General features: G+C 40.9%; 1 protein-coding gene across 1 annotated transcript; it reads left to right on the top strand.

Moving 5' to 3' along the window:
- Positions 1 to 5,532: 5,532 nt before the first annotated feature.
- On the top strand, positions 5,533 to 14,267 carry LOC126327057 (uncharacterized). The gene is made up of 5 exons (XM_049995821.1): positions 5,533 to 5,619; positions 10,630 to 10,842; positions 11,360 to 11,542; positions 13,564 to 13,797; positions 14,058 to 14,267. Exons 1-5 carry the CDS (start codon positions 5,572 to 5,574, stop codon positions 14,184 to 14,186), a joined length of 807 nt encoding a protein of 268 aa, XP_049851778.1. The 5' UTR covers positions 5,533 to 5,571; the 3' UTR covers positions 14,187 to 14,267.
- Positions 14,268 to 26,413: the final 12,146 nt, after the last annotated feature.

Here is a 26,413-nt window from a genome sequence, read left to right as displayed (position 1 = left end):
CATCTTGGGATTTTGAACATATAACGCGTCAATTGGACAAAATTTGGCACAGTATCCCTCAGGAGGACACCTAAGAACTAACGCCAAGGGAAAAATGCTGGCATAAAACACAGGTGGGTCTACGAGTTCTTGACTTGCTTAATTTCTGAAGCTCTTTGTCTTGAATAAATAGTAATTTTTTTGTTGAAATTGTAATCATTTCTTTGACTGCACGTGCACATCACATTACCGATTTCCGTCCCACTCGGTTAATTCCTTCGTGGTGTGTCGTTTTTTGTCTTTGTCTTACAATGTACATAAATAGTAATCGTCAGCTGGCAATGTTGGCGTGAAGTATTCGGCAAGCCACCTCTTGCAGAACCCCACATTACACTACCAGAAAATTCGTTCCGACGTTGGGAAATTCGAAAATACCGTAGTATGTGGCACAGAAGTTTCCTTGGAACGTGCTTGTAATACTGGGGGTTCATGAAGATCTTCACTATTGTGACGGATCATTATTCTCTGTGCTGCCTAACCAGTCTGAAGGTTCCGGTGGGTCGACTGGCGTAATGTACACTGATGATTCATGAAAACGATGCCGCAGCGATACGCAAAAATGGACGCAAACAGAAGAACACCGGCTGGCTTGCAAGAAACAGTGGTGGAACACAGCAGCGTGGACGAATTATCCGTGATCACTTCATTGTATGACGTTGCTGTTGAACCAAGAGACTTCCCGGCGTTCTTGAAATCTGTAAAAATCCTGGATGACTAAGGAACCAACCAAAGGAGAATTCCAATAAATAACAAATGACCACAGAAAAATAACTATGTTCGGTAGGGTTGGGGGTTGGGAGGAGGGGGAGGGGTGGAATTCTGTAAGTTAGCCACACTAAGGAAGGACAGTGACTGAATCACGCATTGCAATTACTCGTTGGAATCGACAAAATGGACTCGATGGACAATAACCTACATTCAGTACCTCACACGCTACCTGCCACCAGAGCTCTTCTGACTGCCGAAACTCTGCATGTTGCGAAGCTCCTTGCAGAAGGCATCATCTTGAACAATGGAGCAGCCTGTGTGATGATCTATGATCCTGGAAAGCTTCTCTAATTCAGACTAGTATCAGAGGTAATTTCATGCAGAGGACGACAACTGCCTAGCAATGCCCTCATAGAGTATTTCAGTAATGATCGTTGATGACAAAGGGAGATATTGGGATATAAAGCTGAAGTTAGTGACATTTGCAGTAGGACGCTACAGGCTTTGCAACGTTCTTTCTGCTCCATAGTCGAGAGTTCGAAAGAACAATGGATGCACAGTTCCTTTTTCAACTGAACGATAAAATGGACTTGTAGAAAATCTGATGAAGTAACAACGCCGATATCGCAAACGGAACTTAGATGCCCAGGAGAAGGACGAGAGTGCTACAACACCAAAGACTAAGTGGCGCATACTGCTCGGGAAACTTCGTTCGGAAATGACGCCTGTGCGGAAAGTGGGACTACAGAAGTTAGTAAAGCACTACTTTGGGCTGTATCGTATCCATCGTCGCTTGTCGTACGTCACAAACGATGTCCAGGATTATGGCCCTTCATCAAGAACACAAAAGCTCAGAGACGTCATCGAAGCCCAACTGCAAAATGGTTCAAATGGCTCTGAGCACTATGGGACTTAACTTCTGAGGTCATCAGTCATCTAGAACTTAGAACAACTTAAACCTAACTAACCTAAGGACATCACACACATCCATGCACGAGGCAGGATTCGAACCTGCGGTCGCGCAGTTCCAGACTGTAGCGCCTTGAACCGTTCGGCCACTCCGGTCGGCAAGCCCAACTGCAGTCCTGAGGCGCAGTTCGAAGATGGGTTTTCATGGAATGAGAAGACACAATCGTACATCGTGACGTTTCGATAGGTTAGGGCTGTATTAAAGCTCAAAATAGTGAAAAGGATGTGAAAAGGCGGACAGAACGTGTGGATACGCCAGTGGGCCATACAGAGGGCCATCGACTACAGCTAGATCGAGGATGCTGCAGTCGAGTCGAGACCCTTTGAAACGGTGGGTCTTTATGTTTCCACGAGTATCTGTGAATGCACAGCAGAGATCAGTGCCGTGGGCTGTGCTGGATTTACTGTGGTGTACCTGCCATTGTCGCTGGGCTTGTTGCGGGTCGGTAGTTCAAACACAACTGCCAGCAAGTATTTGTTATTTAGTGTTTATCATTTCTGGAAGGTCCTCGATATTTCTCTTGTTCATAACTGTTGTCTCTTAAACTGCGAGTCCAAAGTGGCAGTCTCTGTACTACCTCACTCAGTATATTATGGAAAATTAGATGTTTGTATACAGGGTGTATAAAAACATGTGTCGTCAAAACTTTGTACAAGTTCTAATGAACAGGGGTCTGAAAATTATTTGATAGGATGGCATAAAAGAAACTGTCTTCGGTGTTTTTAGCTGTGGAATTTACCTCAGACGTGCATTTTACTTACTTTAAACTTTACATTTGGTCATGGCATTTGTTTTCTTTTGTCTGATTGTCATTTTTGATTTTTTAGGGTAACTCATTACGCATTACAATGGCGTATTCAGTGTCTGAAATGACGAGTATGTACTATTGTACAGACTGGCAGATGGCAATGCGGAAGCAGCATGTCAACTTTGCTTTGAACGTCACGATGGGAGGCACACGCAAGTTTCAAATAACAGACCCTGAACAGCAGGTTCTTCGATCTACGGATGAAACTTAATTAACTGTTACCAGGAGTATTGTGAGAAGGGAAGGCGTTAAATAATTGACTATTTGAAACAGTCTGCAAAAAAATAATCAGTATCCTACTCATGTTGAAGAGGTGCTGAAATTGACTGAAACAGATTTTCAGCCCAAAACATCTTTCTGTTAACGCAGACACCACACTTTTATATAACTGATACGCCTCGATGGACAATGAAGCCACTATCTTCAGTGCGGACACACATTTGCATTCGACCTCCAGGGGGATAGGCTCCCCTATTTGGGAATATGGGTTGGACAGGGAATGTGCAGAAACAGTCTACGGTTTGCAACAAACTCTGTGTCTGCGTGGCGTAGTGGTTAACGTAACTGCCTAGTAAGCAGCGAATCTGAGGTTGGAATCCCCATCTGGCATACATTTTCACTCGTTAACGTTGATTCTGCACAAACTTACGATGCAGTTAATTACTTCCTTCCCTTTCCTTTCCCTTCTCCCTATTCTGCTTCAATTTATACAATAAATATGCATAACGTTTAGCACGTACCTTAGTCGCTAACGAACCTGGATTCTCACGTGATGGGTTATGAAAACCCTCATGAAGTGCACCAAGACAGACATCAACATAAATTCTGCCCTAGTGTGTAGCGTAGAATCATCGATGATCGTCTGACTCCCCCTACTTCTTTCCACGACGTCTTACTGGACAAACCTATCACTAATTTCTCAGAAACGATGCTGTTCTTTTGCTTCATTATGTACCTCTAGACGTCATACAACAATGGTGGTAAATGGACTATAGCGCTCCACCTCACATTACAATGATGGTTCGCCAGTACCTCGATAACATCAATCTTCTGAGGGAGCGTATACGGAATGGATTTGACTAAATACTTAACACTAGAGGAGTTATCCACAAGGCACCGTCCAATATAGAACACAGGTTCAGGAGATGCATCAGACAGGAGATTTCACTTCGAACAGTTTCTGTAAATGTAGAAGATTTTGGTACATGTGTCTTTTTGGGTAATATTACGAAATGTTATATCATTTCCCTTTCTGGAAAGCTTCTGTGCCATTCTTTCAGTCAACATGGTAGAGAGTCTATAAAGAGTACGCTTGCTGGTCTTTATTCCTAAATCGATTAACTTGCTTTGAAATACAGTTTTACTGAAATATGTCACTCTAGATTTCTATTTCTATTTGTGTACACATTAGCATAGATAACTATCAAAATTCGTGTAGGGACTTTCTACTCTTCAGATGTGTCACGTAATTAAATAATCAGGTGGTGTGCTATCGGCATATAAAGTCTTATTTAATCCTAAAACTTTAAGTATTCACATTTCTGACAGCAGCACATACAATGCATCTCTATTTATGTATCAGCTATTAGACACATATTCACCGTCGTATTGTATCAATTTATTTATTTATTTTCTGTGCTTACTTCTTTCCCGAAACTCCAGCCTTCATCTAAGCAATGTCTGTATTTATAGAAACCTGATTCAAATTCTCAGTAGTTTCGTTAATTCTCTTCTTAATTATCTCAGCTTTTGGACACATGTTCGCCATTGTATTGTATCCATTTGTTCTCCTTTTTTCTGTGCTTATTACTTTCTCGAAACTCCAATCTTTATGTAAACAATGTCTGTATTTCTGGTATGTATTTCTAGTTACCGTATTTACGTTCTCATATTTTAATCAATTTTCCTCTCAATTCCTTGCAAATCATTTAAATTTCATTCCTAAGCAACGTATGCTGTGAGTTTTCTTTCGTGAACTGTGGGACTCTTTCCGTATTTCATTGATAAGCGGAAGACTTTCTTCGGTTAACAATGACTTTCTATTACCAACAACTTTCCGCCTCTGTCCTTTTTATTCCTTCTATGGTTCTCTTTCCGTTAATAAAATCTATGTTGCTTATTTCTCTGAGCTGTTCTAGGTCCTTACATAAGGTCCAGTGGCTTATTTGTCGGGTACTAGAACTCATTATATCAATTTACTAATATTTATTATTATTCAGGTTTTGTCAGATTACAAGCTTGCGCTTGGATCCATTTATGCCAGTTTTTGTATCTCCTCATCTTTGCTGTGTGTTCCACCTACTCCCATGAAATAAAAAAAAAAAAAACAATTTACTCTAACTTCTTGGAGCCCCATCAAAAAAAAATCTGGAAATCTTTTGTCTTACTCTCTTTTTAGTTGGTATGCATTTTCAAATAATTCTGTTATTCTGTCTATTCTCGAGCCTATTACATTTTCATCCCCTTCACATTATTTACTGATATTCCAATTGTCTGATAGATTTTCTGTACTTTGCCTTCATCACATTATAAATTTGTGGATACAGTGAGGTTATTGCTGTTTTGCTCCGTCATGCACTCTCTTTATTCTCTTTATACTGTCAATGCAACACCATTAGGCAATTTCTTACGATGTTTCAGGGATTTATTAATGTTGTGTCCCATTTCTTGTTGAAGAATTGATCCTGGGGAATATAAGAGAAATTAGGCAATGGAATGTTAGAATAATCCAACGTTACAATCTGTATTCGTGGTACAGTGCTAAATTGAACATAGACATTCTCTTCTTGCCGTTTGCTATGTATCGAGTCAGAATTTCCACATTTGCATACTAACGGGTGAGAAACATTACGGATGTTAGAAGACATTTGTATACTATAGTTTCCAACATCTGAATAAACAAGTGTACAGGCGGTACTGTTTGCAGTAGAGGTGTTAGAGACACCTGCGATTAACGTCAACAACTGTGACTGCTAACGGTGGGTGCCTATAAAACACCTCCCAACCGTCAAGGTATTGCACTTGTACCGAGTCGTCCTCAGAAAACATGGCTTCCAAGTTGGTGATCGTCGTCGCATTGGCTGTGGTAGCGCAGGTATGTAGCACGAGGTTAACACTCAGGCATATGATATCCTGGTTACGAACTTTATCTCTTTGGCTTGGTGGATTATGAGTACTCACTTACCCACTTGCATGAGAAATTGTTTCTTTGCACAACAGCCTTAACAGATTTCCTGGACTTCTAGGGACAGAACATCATATTAAAAGTGGTTCCTTTTTGCCATTGTCTTAACCAATTGAGAATAATCGATTCACTCCATTTTATCTCATACAGCTTCAGTACACATACCTTTCAAACCACTGCAAGGTTTGTTGCTGTCCTTAATATCTTCACCATCCTAACAATCTTCAGATATTACACCCAGAGTGCTCCAATACTGCTAGCTGTATTTTAAACCATTTACCAAATAAACCACGACAGGCTCTTCTGCTGGCTACTGTCATATAGGAAACTGCATGTGTTTCAGCAAGCTGTTAGTGTGTAAATTCACGTTTAACGTGATCGGGAGTTTGACTAAATACTATGAGAAGCTCACATAGTACAGTGTACAGATAATTACGACAAAAAATGCTTCGACAAATATAAGTTCTGAAAGGTTGCCAGTTGGGTTTTATGCTTTTAGTGAAACAGAAACTGGTCCGATTCTTTGGAGGACAGTACTGTAGGATAGTAGCGACTATATTAGTCTGCGAATATGGACAACACCAGGTGGCAGTATTCAAATTCGGCAATAATTAGTGCCAGAGGAGTCGTGTTATTTCATTGTTTTCTCAGCAGACCAATTGCTGACATTTCTAGTGGTGTTTAGATGCAATTCCGTCCTGAGAACAAGAGCTGCACCATTGGCACGACAGTGAACACAATCATCTAAAATGTGAATATGTGTAATCTGTAGTTAAGATTGGTAGGTGGCACAAAATCATACAATAGGTGAGAAATGACTTTATTGAACATAAACTATGTATGAATGACTCGTTTCGGAATTACTTCCATCTTCAGAAATCCAAGTGCAAAGGTAGCACAAGGACATGAGCGGTATCAGCTGTGAACGTAACATAAGATGACTCAACTGGAAACGCTTTTGTCCTCGTGCTACCTTTACAAGTGGATTTGTGAAGATGGCAGTAATTCTGAAACTAATACTAGAATGGAAGCTATCCTCCTAAGTCACTTTAAGTCATATATTTGTCACTTAAAATGTATTGGCAAAAATCCGCCAGTTACCTTTTCTTTCATTATGACCATGCCATCCTACCTTTTGCATTAGGTCCACAACGACTTACATGTGGAGAAAAGCTGGATCGTAAGCTTTTGGTTGCGAACAGCGCGATGGTCTACTCGCCGAATGAGATTGTTTTTTTCTGTCAATCAGTAGTTTAGTTTCGATTTTGTTTTCGTTTAACCTTTGATTCACAACAATGACGAAACCGCTTTGTAAGAGTATTGGCGATTGTAGTTCTACCTGGAAAGTTTTGATCTCGCCGCACTATTTTTGTGAATACTATTCTCTTAAATGGTTATATAGGTGTGTAGCCATTTTCGCAGGAATGCCCGTATGATTATGTATATCAGTTCTCACGAGTCCTTTACTATTTCTACCAATAATGATATATCTTTTTGTCCTATAGTTTCTCACGTTTCCGAATTCTCTGAAACAACAGATACAGTGGCTCTAAAAGTTAAAGTCAAATTTAAGTCACAATATTGGCTTTGATCAATGACACAACTAACATGGAAACTGTCCGTTGCACTGACGCAGCAACTTGCAAATTATATCTCTCCCCTTACTTAAAAAAAAATCTGTTTTACACCCAAACATAAGATTTAACACGTGCTCACTTAATACGAGTACATTAAGTCAGAATTGCGGTGAATTCAAGATTTTTAAAAGAATTTAGATACTTTAACCCTGTAGAGACACACGTTTTGTATATTTTTTGTAATAATTACATGTCGAAGTACAGTAAGTGAATGTTATTACGGGCCACTTTCATCCCTTCATGCTTGATGACTTTCCCGACGGCTCTAGCACCTTTCAGCAGGGTAACTAGCCGTGTCAGAAGGCCAGACTCCCCTACAATGGTTTGAGGGGCATGGTAGTGTTCTCAAGTTGTGCATTGGCCATTAAACCCGCATGATACGAACACAGTGGAACAAACCAGTGACGCGACTGGGTGACACCTCCAAGCACATAAACCTCAATTTACGGGAAATGCGTGACCCTGCGTAGGCATCTTGTGTCACGTACCACTGAAAATCTACCAGAGTCATGCCACATAGAATCACCGCTGCATTACTCTCCATAGTTTTACTAACACGCTTAGTGTTTTAGGACACCGGTGTGTCTTCCACTAAAAGCTGCCTTATCAAATTACCATAAACTATGATATTTCACATTTTGCTGCTATTCCATGTACAGTTTGTTCTAGTTGATCAAGTTCTCTAGCTACGTGTGAGGAGTTTAATGGGATTACCAGTTCTCGAAAGTTTCCTATGGCCAGATACGAAATTGCTTATTAGACGTATCAAGTTAGCAAATGTCATTCTGTAACGACAAAAACAAACAACTCCTACAATGACAAAAGCCTGATACTCTTCTAGAAGAACAACACAGATACGATAATTAATCTCCTTACAAAGAGGTACCTCTTCAAAACATGTGCGCTCACACGGAACTTACTTACGTTGCAGATATGCATGGTAATTCCGTAATGATGGTGAAAAGTTTCAGGGATGATGGAGAAGCATACATGTGTCATTTTTGAAATTTCGGTCCATAAACAAAAGTTTGGATTCCGTAGAAATGTTGGAACACGTGAGGCAATACTGACCCTACGGCTTATCTTAGAAGCTAGATTAAGAAAAGGCAAACATACGTTTCTAGCATTTGTAGACTTAGAGAAAGCTTTTGACAATGTTGACTGGAATACTCTCTTTCAAATTCTGAAGGTGGTAGGGGTAAAATACAGGGAGCGAAAGGCTATTTACAATTTGTACAGAAACCAGATGGCAGTTATAAGAGTCGGGGTACATGAAAGGGAAGCAGTTGTTGGGAAGGGAGTGATGCAGGTTTGTAGCCTCTCTCCGATGCTATTCAATCTGTATATTCAGCAAACAGTAAAGGAAACAAAAGAAAAGTTCGGGGTAGGTATGAGAAACCATGGAGAAGAAATAAAAACTTTGAGGTGCGGCGATGAATTCTGTCAGAGACAGCAGAGGACTTGAAAGAGCAGTAGAACGGAATGGATACTGTCTTGAAAGCAGGATATAAAATGAACATCAACAAAAGCAAAACGAGGATAAAGGAGTTTGGCTATTTGGGGAGCAAAATAACTGATAATCGTTGAAGTAGAAAGGATATGAAATGTAGACTGGCAACGTAGAGGAAAGCGATTCTGAAGATGAGAAATTTGTTAACATCGAGTATAGATTTAAGTGTCTGGAAGTCGTTTATGAAACTATTTGTATGGAGTGTAGCCTTGTATGAAATTGAAACATGGACAATAAATTGTTTAGACAAGAAGTGAATAGAAGCTTTCGAAATATGGTGCTACAGAAGAATTCTGAAGATTAGGTGGGTAAATCACATAACAACGAGGAGGTACTGAGTGGAATTGGGGAGAAGAGGAGTTTGTGGCACAACTTGACTAGAAGAAGGGATCGGTTGGTAGGACATGTTCTGAGGCACTAAGGGATCACCAATTTAGTACTGGATGGCAGCGTGAAGGGTAAAAATCGCAGAGGGAGGCCAGGGATGAATACACTAAGCAGATTGAGAAGGACGTAGGCTGCAGTAGGTACTGGGAGATGAAGAAGCTTGCACAGGATAGAGTAGCATGGAGAGCTGCATCAAACCAGTTTCAGGACTGAAGACCACAACAACAACAAACAAAAGTATACGGAATTTCTATCTGATACATGTAACAACAGTCCTCTTATACTATAAGTTCTTTGCTTTTCATATTTTGGGAGAAGACAGTATGAAAAAAACTTGAAAAAAAGGTCTAATAAACATTGGCTCTAAAATGTATACTTTAATAGCTATAAGTACATCTTGAGAAGAAGAAATTTGTTTCACTAAAGGAAAGATGAAAAGTGTTCATAGCTTTTAAGGTACACAAATCAGAGGCCATGTTTACTGGACAGACTACACCTCTCATAACATGGAAGTCAAAGAGCTCGTAGTAAAAGAGATTTGTTCCACCGTATAGAAGATTGAAAAGTGTTCAAGTTATGCTGTTTAGAGCCCATGCTTAACAGACAAATTTTTGTTTGTTTACGTACATACTATCATCTCTCAAAATACGGGAAGCAAATAGCTTGCAGTGGAAGTGATCACCTGTCAGAGATATCAGAACGATTTTCTCTTGTAATTTTCAACTCTGTCGTTTCTGGACTAGCGTCTAATGCCTCATACTGATACCTTTACCCTTCTTCATCATCGCTAAAAATTTGTAACACCATCACGGACTCAGTCTGTATGCTGAACAGTTTCCATGAATCCTAAAATCCTCTATTCAAGTTTTCGAGTCCATTACTAAAATTGCTGCTGAAACTGAATGGAAAGACAAGCTTGTTGAAGTCAGAAATTTTTTTGCACAAGTATGTATGTGTATATTTGTTTTTATGTGAACAGATGAAGGTAGATTAAAGGTCTCCGCCATAACACTATATTACGAGGGAGTTGTACTTGTTAATGTAAATGCATTAAATTGGAATTTATATGAGAAAACTTTGAGATTTGACAGCTTTACTAATCAGACTTTTTCGGATCAGCGAATGTCATTGTAATTCGCAATTATCAGTCAAAACGGTAGAATTACGGAGCTTGAGGAGGACATAAAAGTAATAAAATAAGTGTTAAAATATCTAGTGGTATCTAATAACAAAAACTTACTGTTAACGTATGTAAGAGTGAGAGTGGGTGAAAGAATATGAAAAGCGCATTTAATTCATATCGCGAAGATAAATATTATACTTGTCATAGCCTAACGTCTCACTTGTCCTGAAAGAAAATTAATATTTGTCGTTTCTTTACTTTAGGTGTCTGCGTCTCCATTGTTTTTTGACATCGGAGAAATCATCAGCAATATCAAAGATGGAGCGGAAGCAGTTGCGAACGAAATCCAGCAAGGTATTGAGAACGCCGTGAATGGGAACAGCAACGGCGCTTCGACCAATGCCACTACATCTGACAACTCTACCGCTTCCTCATCGGGTAATGCGACCACCGAGGGCAACGCAGCAAGCTCCGACGTAAGTAATTATGACATGTCTCCTTATAACTTACACTAACATAAATTATAGTTACACGTTTCTCTTGCTATGTCTCTGCATAAGCAAATTATGAATGAATTTTAATTCGTAACTTCAGTTCCTATCCTTGTCGAAGATAAAGTTGTGATCCTTATGTCTGCAAGAACATGTTATTTCACCATATAAATTACGGATGGATGAACTTTTATGTCTATTCTAAGGCATAATGTAATTCTAAGGGTTTTCCGAATGCATGTTGCTACGCTATGCCTATTGCAGCTGCAGTAGCCTTTTGCACAGTAGGGGTTCTACATCTGGTATATGTTCATTCGTGGTATCGGAATATTCAGTATTCACAACTAGGTATTAGGTTTCCTTAGCGATTCAAGCACACCTAATAAATCCGTCTTTGGTTTAGTGTCCATTATAAAGCAATGCTTTAGCTAAAAGTGACTTTGCTGGAGAGTATCGTAAACTACACCCGAGTCAATGATTGACATTCGTTGCTTTTTGACAGAGTTCCTCTTCAGGCATTGAAAGCATGATTGATGCGATCACGAATGCTATGAACAACGCCGCAAGCGCTGCGAAGAACGTTGCAGACAACATCTTCAACAGCGCAGAGGCATTTAACGACGCCATGGCTGCCAAAGTGAAAGATGCTTTGAACTCTACGTCTACACAGCTGAACAAAATTGAGGTAAGTTGACGAAGCCTTTGAAGTGAGCCGATTTTGCTTGGCATGCTGAGATAATGGGGAAATTAACTACCAGAAAAGATAACTGTTTGTTATATTTGGCATCGTGCACACCATTCAGTAATTTATAGGCAGTGTTGTGTGTGGGAAACGAGAGAGAGAGGGCAAAGTGTTCGAAGAATATGTGGGGCGTTTGCAGAAGGTCTGGAACGAAATGATCGACTATCGACATAATAATTTTGTGTGTACAAAACTAAGTTGTATGGACGAATACAGGCCGACAAACATCCAGGTAACCCTAAACTGTTATCATCGTAGTAAATATTCTATGTCAGTGGTCGAAATGAACAACGCAAACTTTAAAATTTAGAGAGAAAGGTGCAGGTATCGTTCGCTACACAAATGATCGTAGGACACTGAAAGTGAAACCGCGTACTAATCCATAATTCTAGTTAATGTTTCATTGTTAGTATTGAGCTATGTTCTGTAAATTGTAAGATCCTGATTACTGAACATGTGCAGGATGTCTACAGTCCCTACATGGGACCTTTAGGAGTGGTAACTTTTGTTACAGACAAAATGTTTATTGCTTGTTCCCGGAAACAGTAGATGTCGTTTGGCTATCTCTCAGTAGCCCAAAACTGCCATAGCCCATTGTAATGTCCTCACCGTTTTCACCGACCACAAGGTTGATGCCGTAAGTGTGCGTTGTCATCAATGACTGGCGATTAAGTGTACAGATGCACTACATTTGTCAGTTCCGAGAGTACCTATATTCTGAACTGCTTTCAGCGAAGAAAAATGATTTATGTGTGTGGCCATGTGCTGTACTTACTACGGCAGACAACGAGAATAGGTCGGGAATAAAGTTTCAAATACTCTCGAAGAACAATGAGATGAAGCAAAACGGATAAAAGCACGAAAACGTGCCATTTAGTTTTGACTTCTAATGGACTTTCACTTGTTCTTGCACTTGCACTTGCTAATGCAACTACAGGATAACGTGGAATGTCAGTAGCTTGAACATGGTAGGGAAGCTATTAAATCTGAAAAGGGAAATGCAAGGGTTCAGTCTAGAGTGAAATGAAATGGAGAGAAGGCAAGGATTTCTAGTCGGATGAATATAGAGTTATATCAACAGCAGCAGAAAATGGTATAACGGGAGTAGGATTCGTTACGAATAGAAAGGTAGGGCATAGAGTATATTACTGTGGTCAGGTTAGTGATAGGTTTGTTCTTATAACAATCGATAGCAAACCAAAACCGACAACAGTAGTTCACATATACATGTCAACATCTCTTGCTGGAGATGAAGAGATAGAGAAAGTATATGAGGATACTGAAAGGGAAGTAGAGAATGTAAAGACAGATGAAAATGTATTAGTGATGGTGGACTGGAACGCAGTTATAGGGGAAGGAGTAGAAGGAAAGGTTACAGGAGAATATCGGGACTGGACAAGGAATGAGAGAGGAGAAAGGCTAATTGAGTTCTACAATAAATTTCAGCTAGTTATAGCGAATACTCTGTTCAAGAATCACGAGAAGAGAAGCTATACTTGGGAAAGACCGAGTGATAAGAGAAGGTTTCAATTAGATTATATCATGATCAGATAAACATTCCGAAATTAGATAGTGGACTGTAAAGCGCACCGAGAAGCAGATACAGACTCAGATCAGAATGCAGCGCTGATGCTCAGTAGTCTGAAGTTGAAGAGATTAGTCAGGAAGAATTCAATAAACAAAGAAATGCTCTACAGAAGTACTAAGGGATAAACTGATAAATAATTTAATAATTATAATAATGATACAAAAGGGCATGGCAATGTCCGTTGTATCCAAAACTGTGTATGAGTTTCAAATGTGTGAACAGAGTACGTAAAAAATCCTAGACGATGAGCGTCAGCAGTGTCTACAATCATAGTACATGTGCGCGTGCACTGTGGTAACCGAGGGTTGTGGGGTTGAGAACGTGTGTGACGGCAGAGAGCCCGGTACCGGCTGACGTGTCCGCCGTGCTGTTGCAGTCGCTGGTGGAGGGCGCGTTCTCCGACGCGGCGTCCGACCTGGCCGACAAGGCGTCGAGCGCGGTGTCCGCCATGGAGACGGCGGTGGCCGCCGTGGGCAACGCGACGCAGGACAACATCGCGAGTGCCGAGCAGGCGATGCAGCAGGCCGCCGCCGCCGTGCAGGCCCTCAACGAAGCCGCCGCTGACGCCTCCTCCGCCAAGGCGCAGATGGTCGTCTCCTCCATCGAGGAGGTACGCTTCCGTTTCGTTCCGTCCACACAGTTGCGAGTAATCCTTGCTACATATGCACAAACAATCCACCGTTAAAAGACGACTGCAAATAAGTGTAGTGATATGGTTGCAATCAACAAATCTTTTTGCATCAAAACGTTTTTATGCACACTAACCCAACAAGATGTTTGGTACTTAGACCACTCCACTTAATGAAGTAGATCATATTGTTACCACTTTTTTATGCGGTGAGCGACGGTAAATGTTGCGCTTGTTTACAGGCCCTGAACTCCACCCAGGCGCTCTTCGACAGCGTCAAGTCCAAGCTGAGCAGCGACGCCTCATCCAGCGTGTCCAGCGACTCCAGCACTTCCAGCGTTTCCAGCAGCAACAGCACCGCCAGCTCGTGAGAAGGAGGACAGCGGCAGGCGACAACAGCCAGGAAACTCTGTACAATCTCTGGTGAAGAAATAAACGTGTGAGCAAAGCATTACCTGAACTGTGTATTACTTCCTGGGTTTCTCTTAATATATCATGACATTACGTAGTACAGTACAATCGGAGGAAGGAGTGATGATGGGTATCCCTTAAAAGCCAGTGAGCGGTCGAGTAGAATATGCCAATTCTGCATGTGGGGCGAGAGTACAGAAGCGTGCAATGTAATAATCCCAGGTTTCGGTAATGGTCGGCCAGTCAGATAGTATTGAGGCCATACAAACAGCTATACTCGAATATTGTAGACTTCCTTAAAATAAAAGTGAAGCAGACGTAAGGAAGGAAGAAACGAAATGAAACTAAAGCTGTTGAGAGGGTATGTGATGTAGTTTCAGTAATTACAAAATCGAGTCAAAATAGCTCTGAGCACTATTGGACTTAACATCTGAGGTCATCAATCCCCTAGAACTTTGAACTACTTAAACCTAACTAACGTAAGGACATCACACACATCCACACCCGAGGCAGGATTCAAACCTGCGGCCATAACAGTCGCACCGTCCCGGACTGAAGCGCCTAGAACCGCTCGGCCACAGCGGCCGGCTCAAGTCAGACTGACAAATAATCAGCAGCATCAGATCACTTATCAGTATCAAGCTGTATCAGCCCCTGGCTGAATGTATACAGTGATTCGGATGGGGAAGATGTCTGGCCTGCAGCTGCTCCTTGATATGCTGGATACTGGTGCTCAGGAGGAGTTGAAAGCCCAGCTCGTCCCACCCGTGTTCCACCAGTATCAGATCCGGAGGTTTTTCTGACTACAGGAGTATCTCAACATCACGCAGATAATTGTTGGAAAGATGATCATGAACGGGCATTTTCCTGTTGAAATATGTCACCAAGATTCCACCATTTCAGTGGTGAGACATACGGACGCTGGATGTACACTCAGTACCGCTGGGCCGTCGGAGTTCCTCCAATAACTACCAGCCGTGTCTTGAAGCCATATCCGCTGGATCTCCACACCCTGACGCCTTCTATAACACATGAGAGCCTCTCCAAACCATTGTATGGAAGGCACTTCTAACAGTCAGTGGCCATATGCGACAGTGAAGAAGCCCGATTCATCACAGAACACATTGCGGTGCTATTCATCAGTAGTCCACGCATCCAGTCACAGCACCACCCGAAATGCATCCGTTTCTACTGTGGTGTTAATGGTAGCCTACTCATGTAACGGTAATCCACTGCTGCGGATGCTGCAAGTATCCAGTCAATGATTCAGGATGACACAGAATCTTGTATGGAATCCAATACTCGATCTCGGATAGTAGGAGTGGATGTGAGGGGATTACAAAGTGTTTGGGGCACAATATGGTGACTCTCCCTGTCGATGGTTACACATGCTCGACTGGAACCTTGACTAAGACTGTGCCTGCCCTTAAGTTCCCCTGCAGTCCATCAGACTGATGTCATCTCCGAATACCCCACTAGCCTGCATACTACAAAACTCGGCCAGACTGCAAAATGAGGCCCCTTCCAAACCATCCAGTTACTGATAATGCTCTCTTACACAAACACGAAGCATGTCTGGGTCTCCTTCAGTGAATTCTCAGCATCTGACGCTGTTCGCTCTCCTTATAGGCTGAGGTGACAAGGGTCACGATATTGCGATATGCATTTATGCAGGTGACGGCAGTATCGCGTACACAAGGTACGAGGGAATAGTGCACTGTTGGAGCTGTCCTTTGAACTCAGGTGATTGGCTTGAAAAAGCTTCCTACGTGGTTATGGCCTCACGGCGAGACAGAACAGGCTCTCAAAGTGGAATAATGATACTTCGGAGGTAGACTTATTGGACATTCCATTTCGTAAATTGTTTGGAAATTCAATATTCCGAGATCCACAGTGTTAATAATGTGCCGAAAATATCAAATTTGAGGCGTAACCTCCAACCACGGACAGTGCCTTCACTTAACAACCGAGAGCAGTGGCGCTTAAGTAGAGTTGTCAGTGCTAACACACAAGCAACACCGCGTGAAATAACAGCAGAAATAAAAATGCGACGTACGACTGACGTATCTGTTAGGACAGTGCAGCGAAATTTGGCGTTAATGCGCTATGGCAGCAGACAAACGATTCGAGTGCCTTTGCTAAGAGCACGACATCACCCCAGCGCCTCCCCTGGACTCGCTACCATATCGGTTGGCCCCTAGTCGATTGGAAAACCGCGACCTGGTCACATGAGTCCCCATTTCCCTTGGTAAGAGCTGATAGTAGGGTTCAATCGTAGAGCATGCCCCACGAAGCCATGACCCGAACTGTCGACAAGGCACTCTGCAAGTTGTTGGTGGCTCCTTAATCTTGTGGGCTGTGTTTCCATGAAATGTACTGGGTCGTCTGGTCTGACTGAACCGATCATTGATGTTTTGCACCCATTCACAGACTGCATGTTCCCAATCAAAGATGTAATGCTTAGAATGACGATGTATTATGTCACCGGGCCACAATTTTTCGGGATTGGTTTGAAGAACATTCTGGACAGTTCGAGAGAGTGATTTGACGATCTAGATCGTCTGACCTAAATTCCATCGAACATTTACCGGACGTAATCGAGAGGTCAGTTCGTGCACAAAATCCTACATTGGCAATACTTTCGCAATTATGGATGGCTATAGAGGCAGTAGGGTCAGTCCATGCCGTGTTGAGTTACTTGATTCCGCCGTGCAAGAGGAGGTCTGGCACGATATGCGGAGGTACTCCACGTCTTATGACACCTCAGTATATACGCTACTAGGTCTGGTAACAACACTAAACCCGAAGAACGGCAATGCACAATGCCAACCATTCCACCAGTCGCAGAGAACTGTAACTCCAACCACTTACATACCAGACATTGGTGTGTAGGAGTGAGAACTAACACTGACATCTGACATCTGTTCATGTATGGACGCTTCAGTTTTTTTTGTATGGCAGCCTCTGAATGTTTCTACGTCAAGTGGAACTGACGACTGGATATCACGAGAGATGGACGTATAACACCTATACGTACGTTGCCAAATATGACCTTAACATACAATAAGCGTCACTCTCTGTGAGGAATTTTGAATTGTTTGAGTGTGTGTTAACCTAATGGGCACAAGGTGTCGACCATAAATTTCGTTAATGTGCAATTAATAGAAGGCTGAAATAATTTAATTTAGGAATAGAGCAAGTAGTGACAGTTTTCGTGAATGAAATGATAATCGGTCGCCAGTCTAATTAAGCATAATAATATGGAAAGATTAAAGGTAAATGGTACTTGTCTCATGCTAATAATAATCATCACATCAATTATTAAAAAATTCAGCACCGAGAAGTTATCAAAGACATCACGAGATTAAGTGAAGCACGACAAGAGTACTGATTTAACTAACACACGAATATCATAAATGTAATAAAATAACACTGTACAAACACTTTTTTATATTCTCTCCTTTATGCAAATACTTCAGATTCCTATAGTAGAAGCAATATTTAGTTTAACTTTCTCATTATAGAGACGAATGTAGTGGGGCCCATAAACTGTCATTTACTCTACAGGTTAATTCTATAACTATTTCAGACAAATTGAATTACACTAATGTGGATTTCTAACATCACTTGAATTTCTTTATATTTCAATATTATATAGAAGTTGACTCAATGTTTTCAAATAAAACTTCAGAAATTAATTTCTAGTGATAGTCACAACAAAGTTAAGTCTCATGAAAGATCAAATTTCGGGCCTCTTTCATTACATGTGAAGCAGGTGGTTGAACTAGCATCATTTATACTCTCAGTCACTGAATCTTTGGTACATTCGAAGTAGAAGCAATTCACTGATAATTCAGAAACAGGATACTCATATGGTTCAAATGGCTCTGAGCACTATGGGACTTAACTAAAGGGTCATCAGCCCCCTAGAACCTAGAACTACTTAAACCTAACTAGTCTAAGGACATCACACACATCCATGCCCGAGGCAGGATTCGAACCAGCGATCGCCCATTTCCAGACTGTAGCTTCTAGAACCGCTCGTCCACTTTGGCTGGCAAACAGGATACTCGATCTTGAGCAAGTTTAGGATAGGATCCTTCATAGGTTTCATGATCAGGGAAATTTCTAAGTTCAAGCAGATATTTTTATCACTGAAATTACTATTGGAAAACGCACACAAAAATGCTGGTCCGTAGTATTATCCATATCTGATTGCCTGAAGTTGACGGAGCAGTGGCGCACTAGTGGTGGCAAGCACGTGGCGGCTGTCTTGGCTTACCTCTTGCTGTTTAATGCTCTTTACAGATTTCTTCTTGGCGACGTATTAGTTCTTTTAGAGCCATTTCATAATACAAGAGCACCACGTTAGAGCCGAAACCACATACGAGGAAATTTGAACATAAATCGACTTCTGTATGCCTCAATTGATACCCACTGTACAACTGCTGGCCACTGACTGCGTAATGTGCTCTATCTCTCTAGCCACCCAGACTGACCGCCAATACCACCTTTTCCCGCGTGCCAATCCCCTTCCGTAACGGAAGGGGTTGCCTACGTTTTTTAAGTTATATCATTCAGTTGCCCTAAGTATGAACCAGTATTCAAATTATAAATACTCTTTCATGAACAGACATAATTTACAAAATTTCATTATTCTTAAACATCTTTTAAGTTTTCATATTACATATATTCCAAATATCAACTTTCCTTTCACAACTCAGTAAAGTTTATCAGTAAAGAACAACCACTCCATAGTCACATACATAGAATTACACAGGATAAACTACTTACAATCGATACTTGTGTTACAGACTCACAATATTAAAGGAGGCATGGGAGTATTGCGTCGTCCAAAGAGAATTTTAACAGAAGAATAGATCGGACAGGAGAGCTCATTGACTTCTAAAGTCGTGAGTTCCAAAGTGATACGAGTTGTCCAGCTATGGCAGTGATATGCATAGGGAGTTATAAAGGGTTCGGGTTACAATGGTTGACCTACATTTTGAGGACGGGCTGAAAAGCTATGCCTCCGAATTTCTAATATGAATAAAATAAAAGTCATGTAAATAAAACTAACTTATTAACATGGTACACCTATATAATTCGTTTTTCGTTTGGACCGTTTAACACAAGTTAAGTAACATATGTAGTATCGTAATGTAGAGTCGAATACATTGGCTTCTTTCGCCAATTCATCTTCAGAATGAACAGGGTTATGATTGTTCGTGGAGCGGTGCTGCTGGTGTTAACTTTTGTGAGAGCAGGGAATGGATATTGCAAGTGGCGTCCTCTGATGCGTCACCCATAACCCCCCATTAACAGAGAACGGTGGTTCCACAAGTGTGTTTTCATCAAATCGACTTAGCTCAGACTTTCTGGATATTCCTGAATGTGTTATGATGCTTCATCTGGAAGACTAAGGCCTCGAAGAAGAAAACGATTGTGTTACTGCCTACTGCATATTCGAGTGGCTGAAAACAAGTCATTTTGAACATTTATAGGAAGTGCACCGAAAGTCCTCGCATTTTAGAAGCTGCAGAATGTTATTTGTTTCCTACAGGTCATATACCGTTGCTATGTAATACATCCAACAGATTTAGCTTGCTGTCTCAGAAGTTTAACAATGGTGTGCTTCTTTATTCTACTCAATCTATGTTTTTTAATAATAATATGTGTAATCATGACGGCTTAGCAAGTCCTTCGAAACGGTTAGGAGTCAAAGACGTCGCCCTGTAAGACACAGCGTCTACATCTTTTCATGATTTCTCATTCCATACTTTAATGGGGAGGATGCGACTGTTTATTGATCCACCCCACTAGTTACAGCCGGCCGATGTAGTCCAGCAGTTCTAGGGGCCCAGAAGATTCAAGTGTGGTGAATTTAGAATACCTCCTCAAACTGTGTTTGTCTATTTTGATATATAAAGGAAAAGAATGTGCCGGCCAGAGTGTCCGTGCGGTTCTAGGCGCGGCAGTCCCAAACCCAGCGACCGCTACAGTCGCAGTTTCGAATCCTGTCTAGGTCATGGATGTGTGTGACGTCCGTAGGTTGGTTAGGTTTAAGTAGTTCTAAGTTCTAGGGGACTGATGATCATAGATGTTAAGTCGTATAGTGCTCAGAGCCATTTTCAACCCATTAGTTACAAATCTCTGTGGGTTGGTGGCGGCTATTTATTTGCCGCCGAGAAGCTACAAACCTGTGGCTCTCATCGCACTCTGCTGTCTGACACTCATCAACATGTGTCCAACAAGATGAGTCACAGTGGAAACGGTGGTCTTGGAGGCACTGGAGGTGGTGTCGGAGTTAGCGGCAGCTTCGGTGGCGGTGATGCTGGCGGTGATGGTGGTGGTGGTCAGCGAGTTAGTGCTGGCTCCCAGTAAGAAGTAATGCCTTTATAGGTAGCTGGACACAACACTGGGGTGTGAAATGAGGACAGAATGTTATATTAATCACGTTATTTTCAAAATGGCTCTGAGCGCTATGCGACTTAACTCCTCAGGTCACCAGTCGCCTAGAACTTACAACTAATTAAACCTAACTAACCTAAGGACATCACACACATCCATGCCCGCGGCAGGATTCGAAACTGCGACCGTAGCTGTCGCTCGGTTCCAGACTGTAGCCCCTAGAACCGCTCGGCCACTCCGGCCGGCACGTTATTTTCCTTTATATATAAAAACAGACAAACACAGTCTGAGGAGGTATTCTAAATTCACCACACTTGAATCTTTTTGTATGAGCTGGTTCCCACAAAGTTAATTCTAAAATTGCCTTGCCATGCATATCAGCTGGGGACTTTACAGCTATGCATATGAACGTCTATTGGAGTATCGGATGGATGATATTTGTCCATCATCTTAATTTTTTATATATTCCCATCATATAGCACAGTTATTCCCCGTTATACATTAAATTCTGACGCTGGTGTGTAGTGCCTTTTCAACTACAATCACTGTGGCAAATTCACAATTTGGTGCCAGGGCTATATTTACGCGTCTAGATAAACTCGAAGTCACGTGGTAAGTTCTGGCTAACAATAGTACTCTTGAGTGGCTTTCCTGGGGCTCTGTGAGCTACGACAGTTACAACGACTGTGGCTGCTGCTGTGGCTATTGTGGTGGGGGGGGGGGGGGGAGAATGTGGTATAATTACACGAGGTCCAGTGAATCGGGAGGACCATCTGTGGGCTGCTGTTGGAGTGTGGCCAATAGTACGTGAGCTCCCTCGTCCAATAGTCTGTTAGTACAAGATCAGGTGCGCTGTGCGTTGCTGGGATATTTATAAAACGTATGTATAATCGAATACATTTATTAACAACGATATTAATAATTGTAATATTAATAGACAATTATTTTCAGGCCTGATAGCGATATTCTTCTTATGTCTGGGGGCGTTGCTGTTCCCTGCTGACGTCTCATCCTGTCACTATGGAGATCAGTCTCAAACAAGAGGTACTCAGCCGGCTGGATCCGTAATTTAATAAAAGAAAGTAGAGGGAATAACTCGATTCCTTTTGGTCTAGCCTTCCTATTGGTCGATGGGAGAAGGATTGGGGGAGTGGAGGGGTGTGCGTGATATTTATCAGTTACCTTGGGCGGTGGGGGGGGGGGGGGGGGGGGTAGGAATGGGATGTGATGCTGAATGTACCTTGCTCAAGTGTGTAACCTAACACAGGAAGTCACTTAAGGGATGAGTTGTGTCTGGTCATGAAAATCACTGAGCCAGAGTTGTGTGTGTGTGTGTGTGTGTGTGTATGTCTACATGTGTGTGTGAATTACTAAGGGACCAAACTGCTGAGGTCACCGGTCCCTAGACTTGCACACTACTTAAACAAACTTAAACTAACTTATGCTAAGCACAACACATACAACCATGCTCGAACGAAGACTCGAATCTCCGGCGGGAGGGGCCACGCAATCCGTGACATGACGCTTCAAACCGCGCAGTTTTCCTTGGCTATCTACAGTACGTATGATCGACGCTGTCATGTAGATTTCTTTTGTGATCTGAGTTTTAGTTGGTGTCTCTCAATCACAGACACAATTTTTTCTCTATCAAGGAATCCTACTGCAGGTTCGTAATAGGGTTTGTGATGTGCGGTTGACGTGGTTCACTTTATATAAATTGACGAGATTTTTATTCGTGTGTATATAAAGTCGGTACGAAAGGCGGTACCAAAGAGGCAAGGACAACTGTTCTCACGTCCACTGAAACAGTTGTATATACTGAAACGTCCCCTTAGAAAAATTATACATGACTGTGCTTAAACTAACACACAATATTTCTTTAGCGCAACGCAATCTGACTTTCAAAAATCCCTACAAAAGAATGGCCCTGACTAACATTAACCTATACCTTTCACAAATCACTTAACTCACAAAAATCTTCGTTACTCGAACTTCTGCAATACAGCGAGCGCCACTACTGCCAGCTAAATAAAAGGTTCAACTTAGTGAAGGGACTAACTACTGATAGGCACAGTTAGCAAATGAAAGATTTTAATAGAGAACAAACAATGTATTTACCTTAACAGTCATCAAAAATTATAATACATATATAGCACTTCATGACATCCAGTCTTACAAATTTCAAAACTCCGCCATTTCTCTCCCCACATCCAGCACTGCTGGCGGCTCACCTCGAACTGCACAACGCTACGCGCTGTTAACATCCAGCTGCCCAATACTACAATAGCGAGTATTACAACAATGCCAACCAGGCACTGACAGCACACAGCACAGCCAGCGATTTTCATACGAGCGCTATGTGGCGTTACCAATATAAAAAACTAAACAGCCTACTTACATAGCACCCATGCTCCCCACAAAAAAATTTACAAATTGTTTTGGGTAGTGGCCAATACAGATTTGAAAAATTTTTTCATGATTACAATAACAAGGCAATGAAATGCACACACTTATCGATACAATATTGGTCAAAAGCTAAAATTTTCTCACAGTCCATAAAGACAGTCCTGATCATTCATCAAAGTAAAACTGCAGTGTTTTTCTCAAAGTCTGAGTAGTAAAAGAGAATGCACACGGAAGTAGGGGATTTCCATGCAGTCTTGAAGAAGTAGTGTTGTCCTTCCAACGGAAAGAGAGTTCTGATGCTTGACATGCAGACTGGTAATGGGCCACAACAGAGCAAACCCACAGCAAAGTCAGTCGAATTTGAAGACTATTGGTCGGTAGGTCATCACAGAGCAGACCCACTGTAGTACTGGTAGAGATTATGGTATTGGTGCGCCACCAGAGGTGCGGACCCACTGCAGTCCTTGTAGACATAATGGTATTGGTGGGTCTTCGAAGGTGCAGACCCACTTCAGTCCTTGTAGAGACGGCCAGCAGCCATCTGTTGCGAGTGAGCAGGTGCACAATCACCATCGAAGAGTCTTGCAGAGAATATAGCAAGTCCATCAACCACCACTTGTGCACGCACATAGTTTTTGGAATTGTCCTTAGAACCAGCAATGCTGCTATCCAGTCCCTTGCTGAATTAACACACGTGCAAACACTATCAGTCCCTACTTCCCACATATTGTCCATATACCATGACCAACAGAAGCGTGTGCAGTGAAATGTAACTTAGAAGTTACTTAATTTGATGTACTGGTGTCAATTACAATTTTATAACATAAGAATACAATAACAAAGGTAGAAAATACATCATTAAACATAATAATACAGATAACATTTGTAGTAAAACAGGATTTACAAAAGTATAGAAATAAACATGCACATCAGTGTTACAAAAATTATGGCATAAGTACGTACATAAAGATAAGAATAACTTTTGAAACATCAACTTCACATATGAGCAGCAAAACAGAACAGATCAATAATGTCTTAACATCTTTACAAAGTAAATATTATATTATTAATGCAAATTATATTTGAGGATAACAGTATTCCTCATCATAGTTCATGTAGCTGAGTATTAGAAAAATTCTACAATATAAGTTTTATCAGATAAACATATAGAGACAGGAAGAACATAAATACACAAGGGTACACAAACACATAGTGGGATAACACAAGGAAAGGACAGGGTTTGTTTTACTGCAGTATTTTGCAAACAAATCTTTCTTTACTATTCAGAGATCTCGCTTCGTTCTTCATTATTTCCAAAAAGTCCTATCTATACCTGTTTTCTGTACATTTTTCGTATAACTTCTCAATGCATTTCTTCCAATTCATCACAACTCGCTCTCTCATATAGTCTACCCCCTCTTAAGCTAACTTAAATCTACTGAGCTCAGATGCTAAACTAAGGGACGAGGCTATGCAGCAGCACAAAACAGTTAACACAAACAGCAATGACAAAAATGGAAATTGTCAAAGCAAGCAGCAGCAAATGCAATAACTTATATCTAAACATGACAAAGATCAAGGAGAAAAAATATTACAGTAAAAATGGCCATGTTTAATACCTATATCACATCTTAACACTAAAGTGATGCATCACAAAAACTTACTCTGAAAGAAAGTTACCAAGTCGTTAAAAAAATTAATTATACAATACCTGTGAGGGGAAATGTCTATTTCTGTTCCTCCTTTTTTACGGAAGTACATCATAAAATTATTCTTTACTGGGTCTGTAGACAGAAAATAGTTATATTAGTATATATATTAAATTTTATTTTTAACCACTGCTGCAGTGCAGCAAGAAACTAGATATTAAACAAAATGAGCAAATATATATATAAAGCAACATATGAAACGTCATTCACTATGCAAATGGCGTCTCCAAAGACAAAAAAATTCTCTGAACTAGAAAGACAATAGATGTAAAATGTTTCTCATCATTTCGTTAGGCATTTTAGTAAATACCATAAATGAAGAACTCCTCAGTATAATCATATGTTCTCAAGTTTGAGTGTGTCGTATTTGCGATGCTTTCTACAAATGAATGTCAATAGCGAGGATAATGGCCTCTTTTCCTTTTTTCACCTGTGCCTCTGAAAGGCACACACTAATGGCTTGTTTCCAGGTGGCTGTCGCACAGCTGGGTGCCCACGATGCATTACGTGCAGGTGGTCACTTAACTTTCTTACTGAAATATTTACGACACCAGTTTCCGCTACAGTGGCAGTCTCATATAAAAAATTTCACAGGTCAAGAATTTGGGTTACAAATCTGTAGAAACAAAATCCTATTGATACAACAGTGTCCAAAAAAAGTTCCGTCAGCATTGTAATGCATTCACGCATTTACATACATTTCATAACGCTTAACGTACGATTCTTGGTTTCCAACCACCTTTTTCACAAACCAGAGTCCCTAACCACTACTCATTATTCCTTACCTTATTCGTCGACACATCTTCAATATTTCATCATAACAGATATGTAGCATAATCAAATAACTCATATAGCATCAACTTATTGATCATAAACATACCGCAACAGCATAATACACATAGTCATCGTAATAATAACATCATAACACCTCAGTCAAATTGTCAAAATCGTCGTAGCTTCCTCCAATAATTTCAAAACCTAAAAAAATTCTCTGCTCATGTGAAAAGTGTCATCTGCCTCAAACGTACTTTAAAAAACATGATCCCATACCAAATACATCATTCAAAGCTCACATAGTATAACAACGGTTCCGAAAAAAATATGCACATTTCAAAAAGTACAGACAAAATACAATTTCATAAGTCTGAAGTCATCCAACTGTGTAATTACATAAACATCTGTCACTGATGTAGTAAAATAAATATTTGTCTCTCTCAGTTAAATGATCACATAGCTGTGTAATTCTGTGCTAGAGAAATATGCACCAATGTGTAAAGCTGTATAAGCAAATACCATATTAGCTAGGGCTCCTTGTGTTTGCCACACACATGGTACACAAAGTAAGCGTGTACCCCCTGAGGATTAATGTAATTATACCCTCAGGTGTTACAGAGTACCGCAAGGAATGAAATGTATCACAGAAAACCTTTGCATCATTGTACTTGAAATATCTTTAAAGATAAATGTTTTAAGTACAAAATTAATCACTCAAATACGTGTACTGTATCGCTAAATGTGCGTCTTGTTGTAAGATAATTCTGTGTTAGTGTCGTAGTTATCGTCCTCCGAAAGCTAAGTTCTGCAGAAGTCATTGTACTTACCTCATGGTGATAAAATCGTGTAGTTGTCACATAAACTAACCACTGTCATGTGGTATCTCA

Source organism: Schistocerca gregaria, chromosome 2, assembly GCF_023897955.1.
Source record: "Schistocerca gregaria isolate iqSchGreg1 chromosome 2, iqSchGreg1.2, whole genome shotgun sequence".
In the NCBI taxonomy this organism is placed as follows: Eukaryota; Metazoa; Arthropoda; class Insecta; order Orthoptera; family Acrididae; genus Schistocerca; species Schistocerca gregaria.
This window is presented reverse-complemented; position numbering and strand designations above follow the sequence as displayed.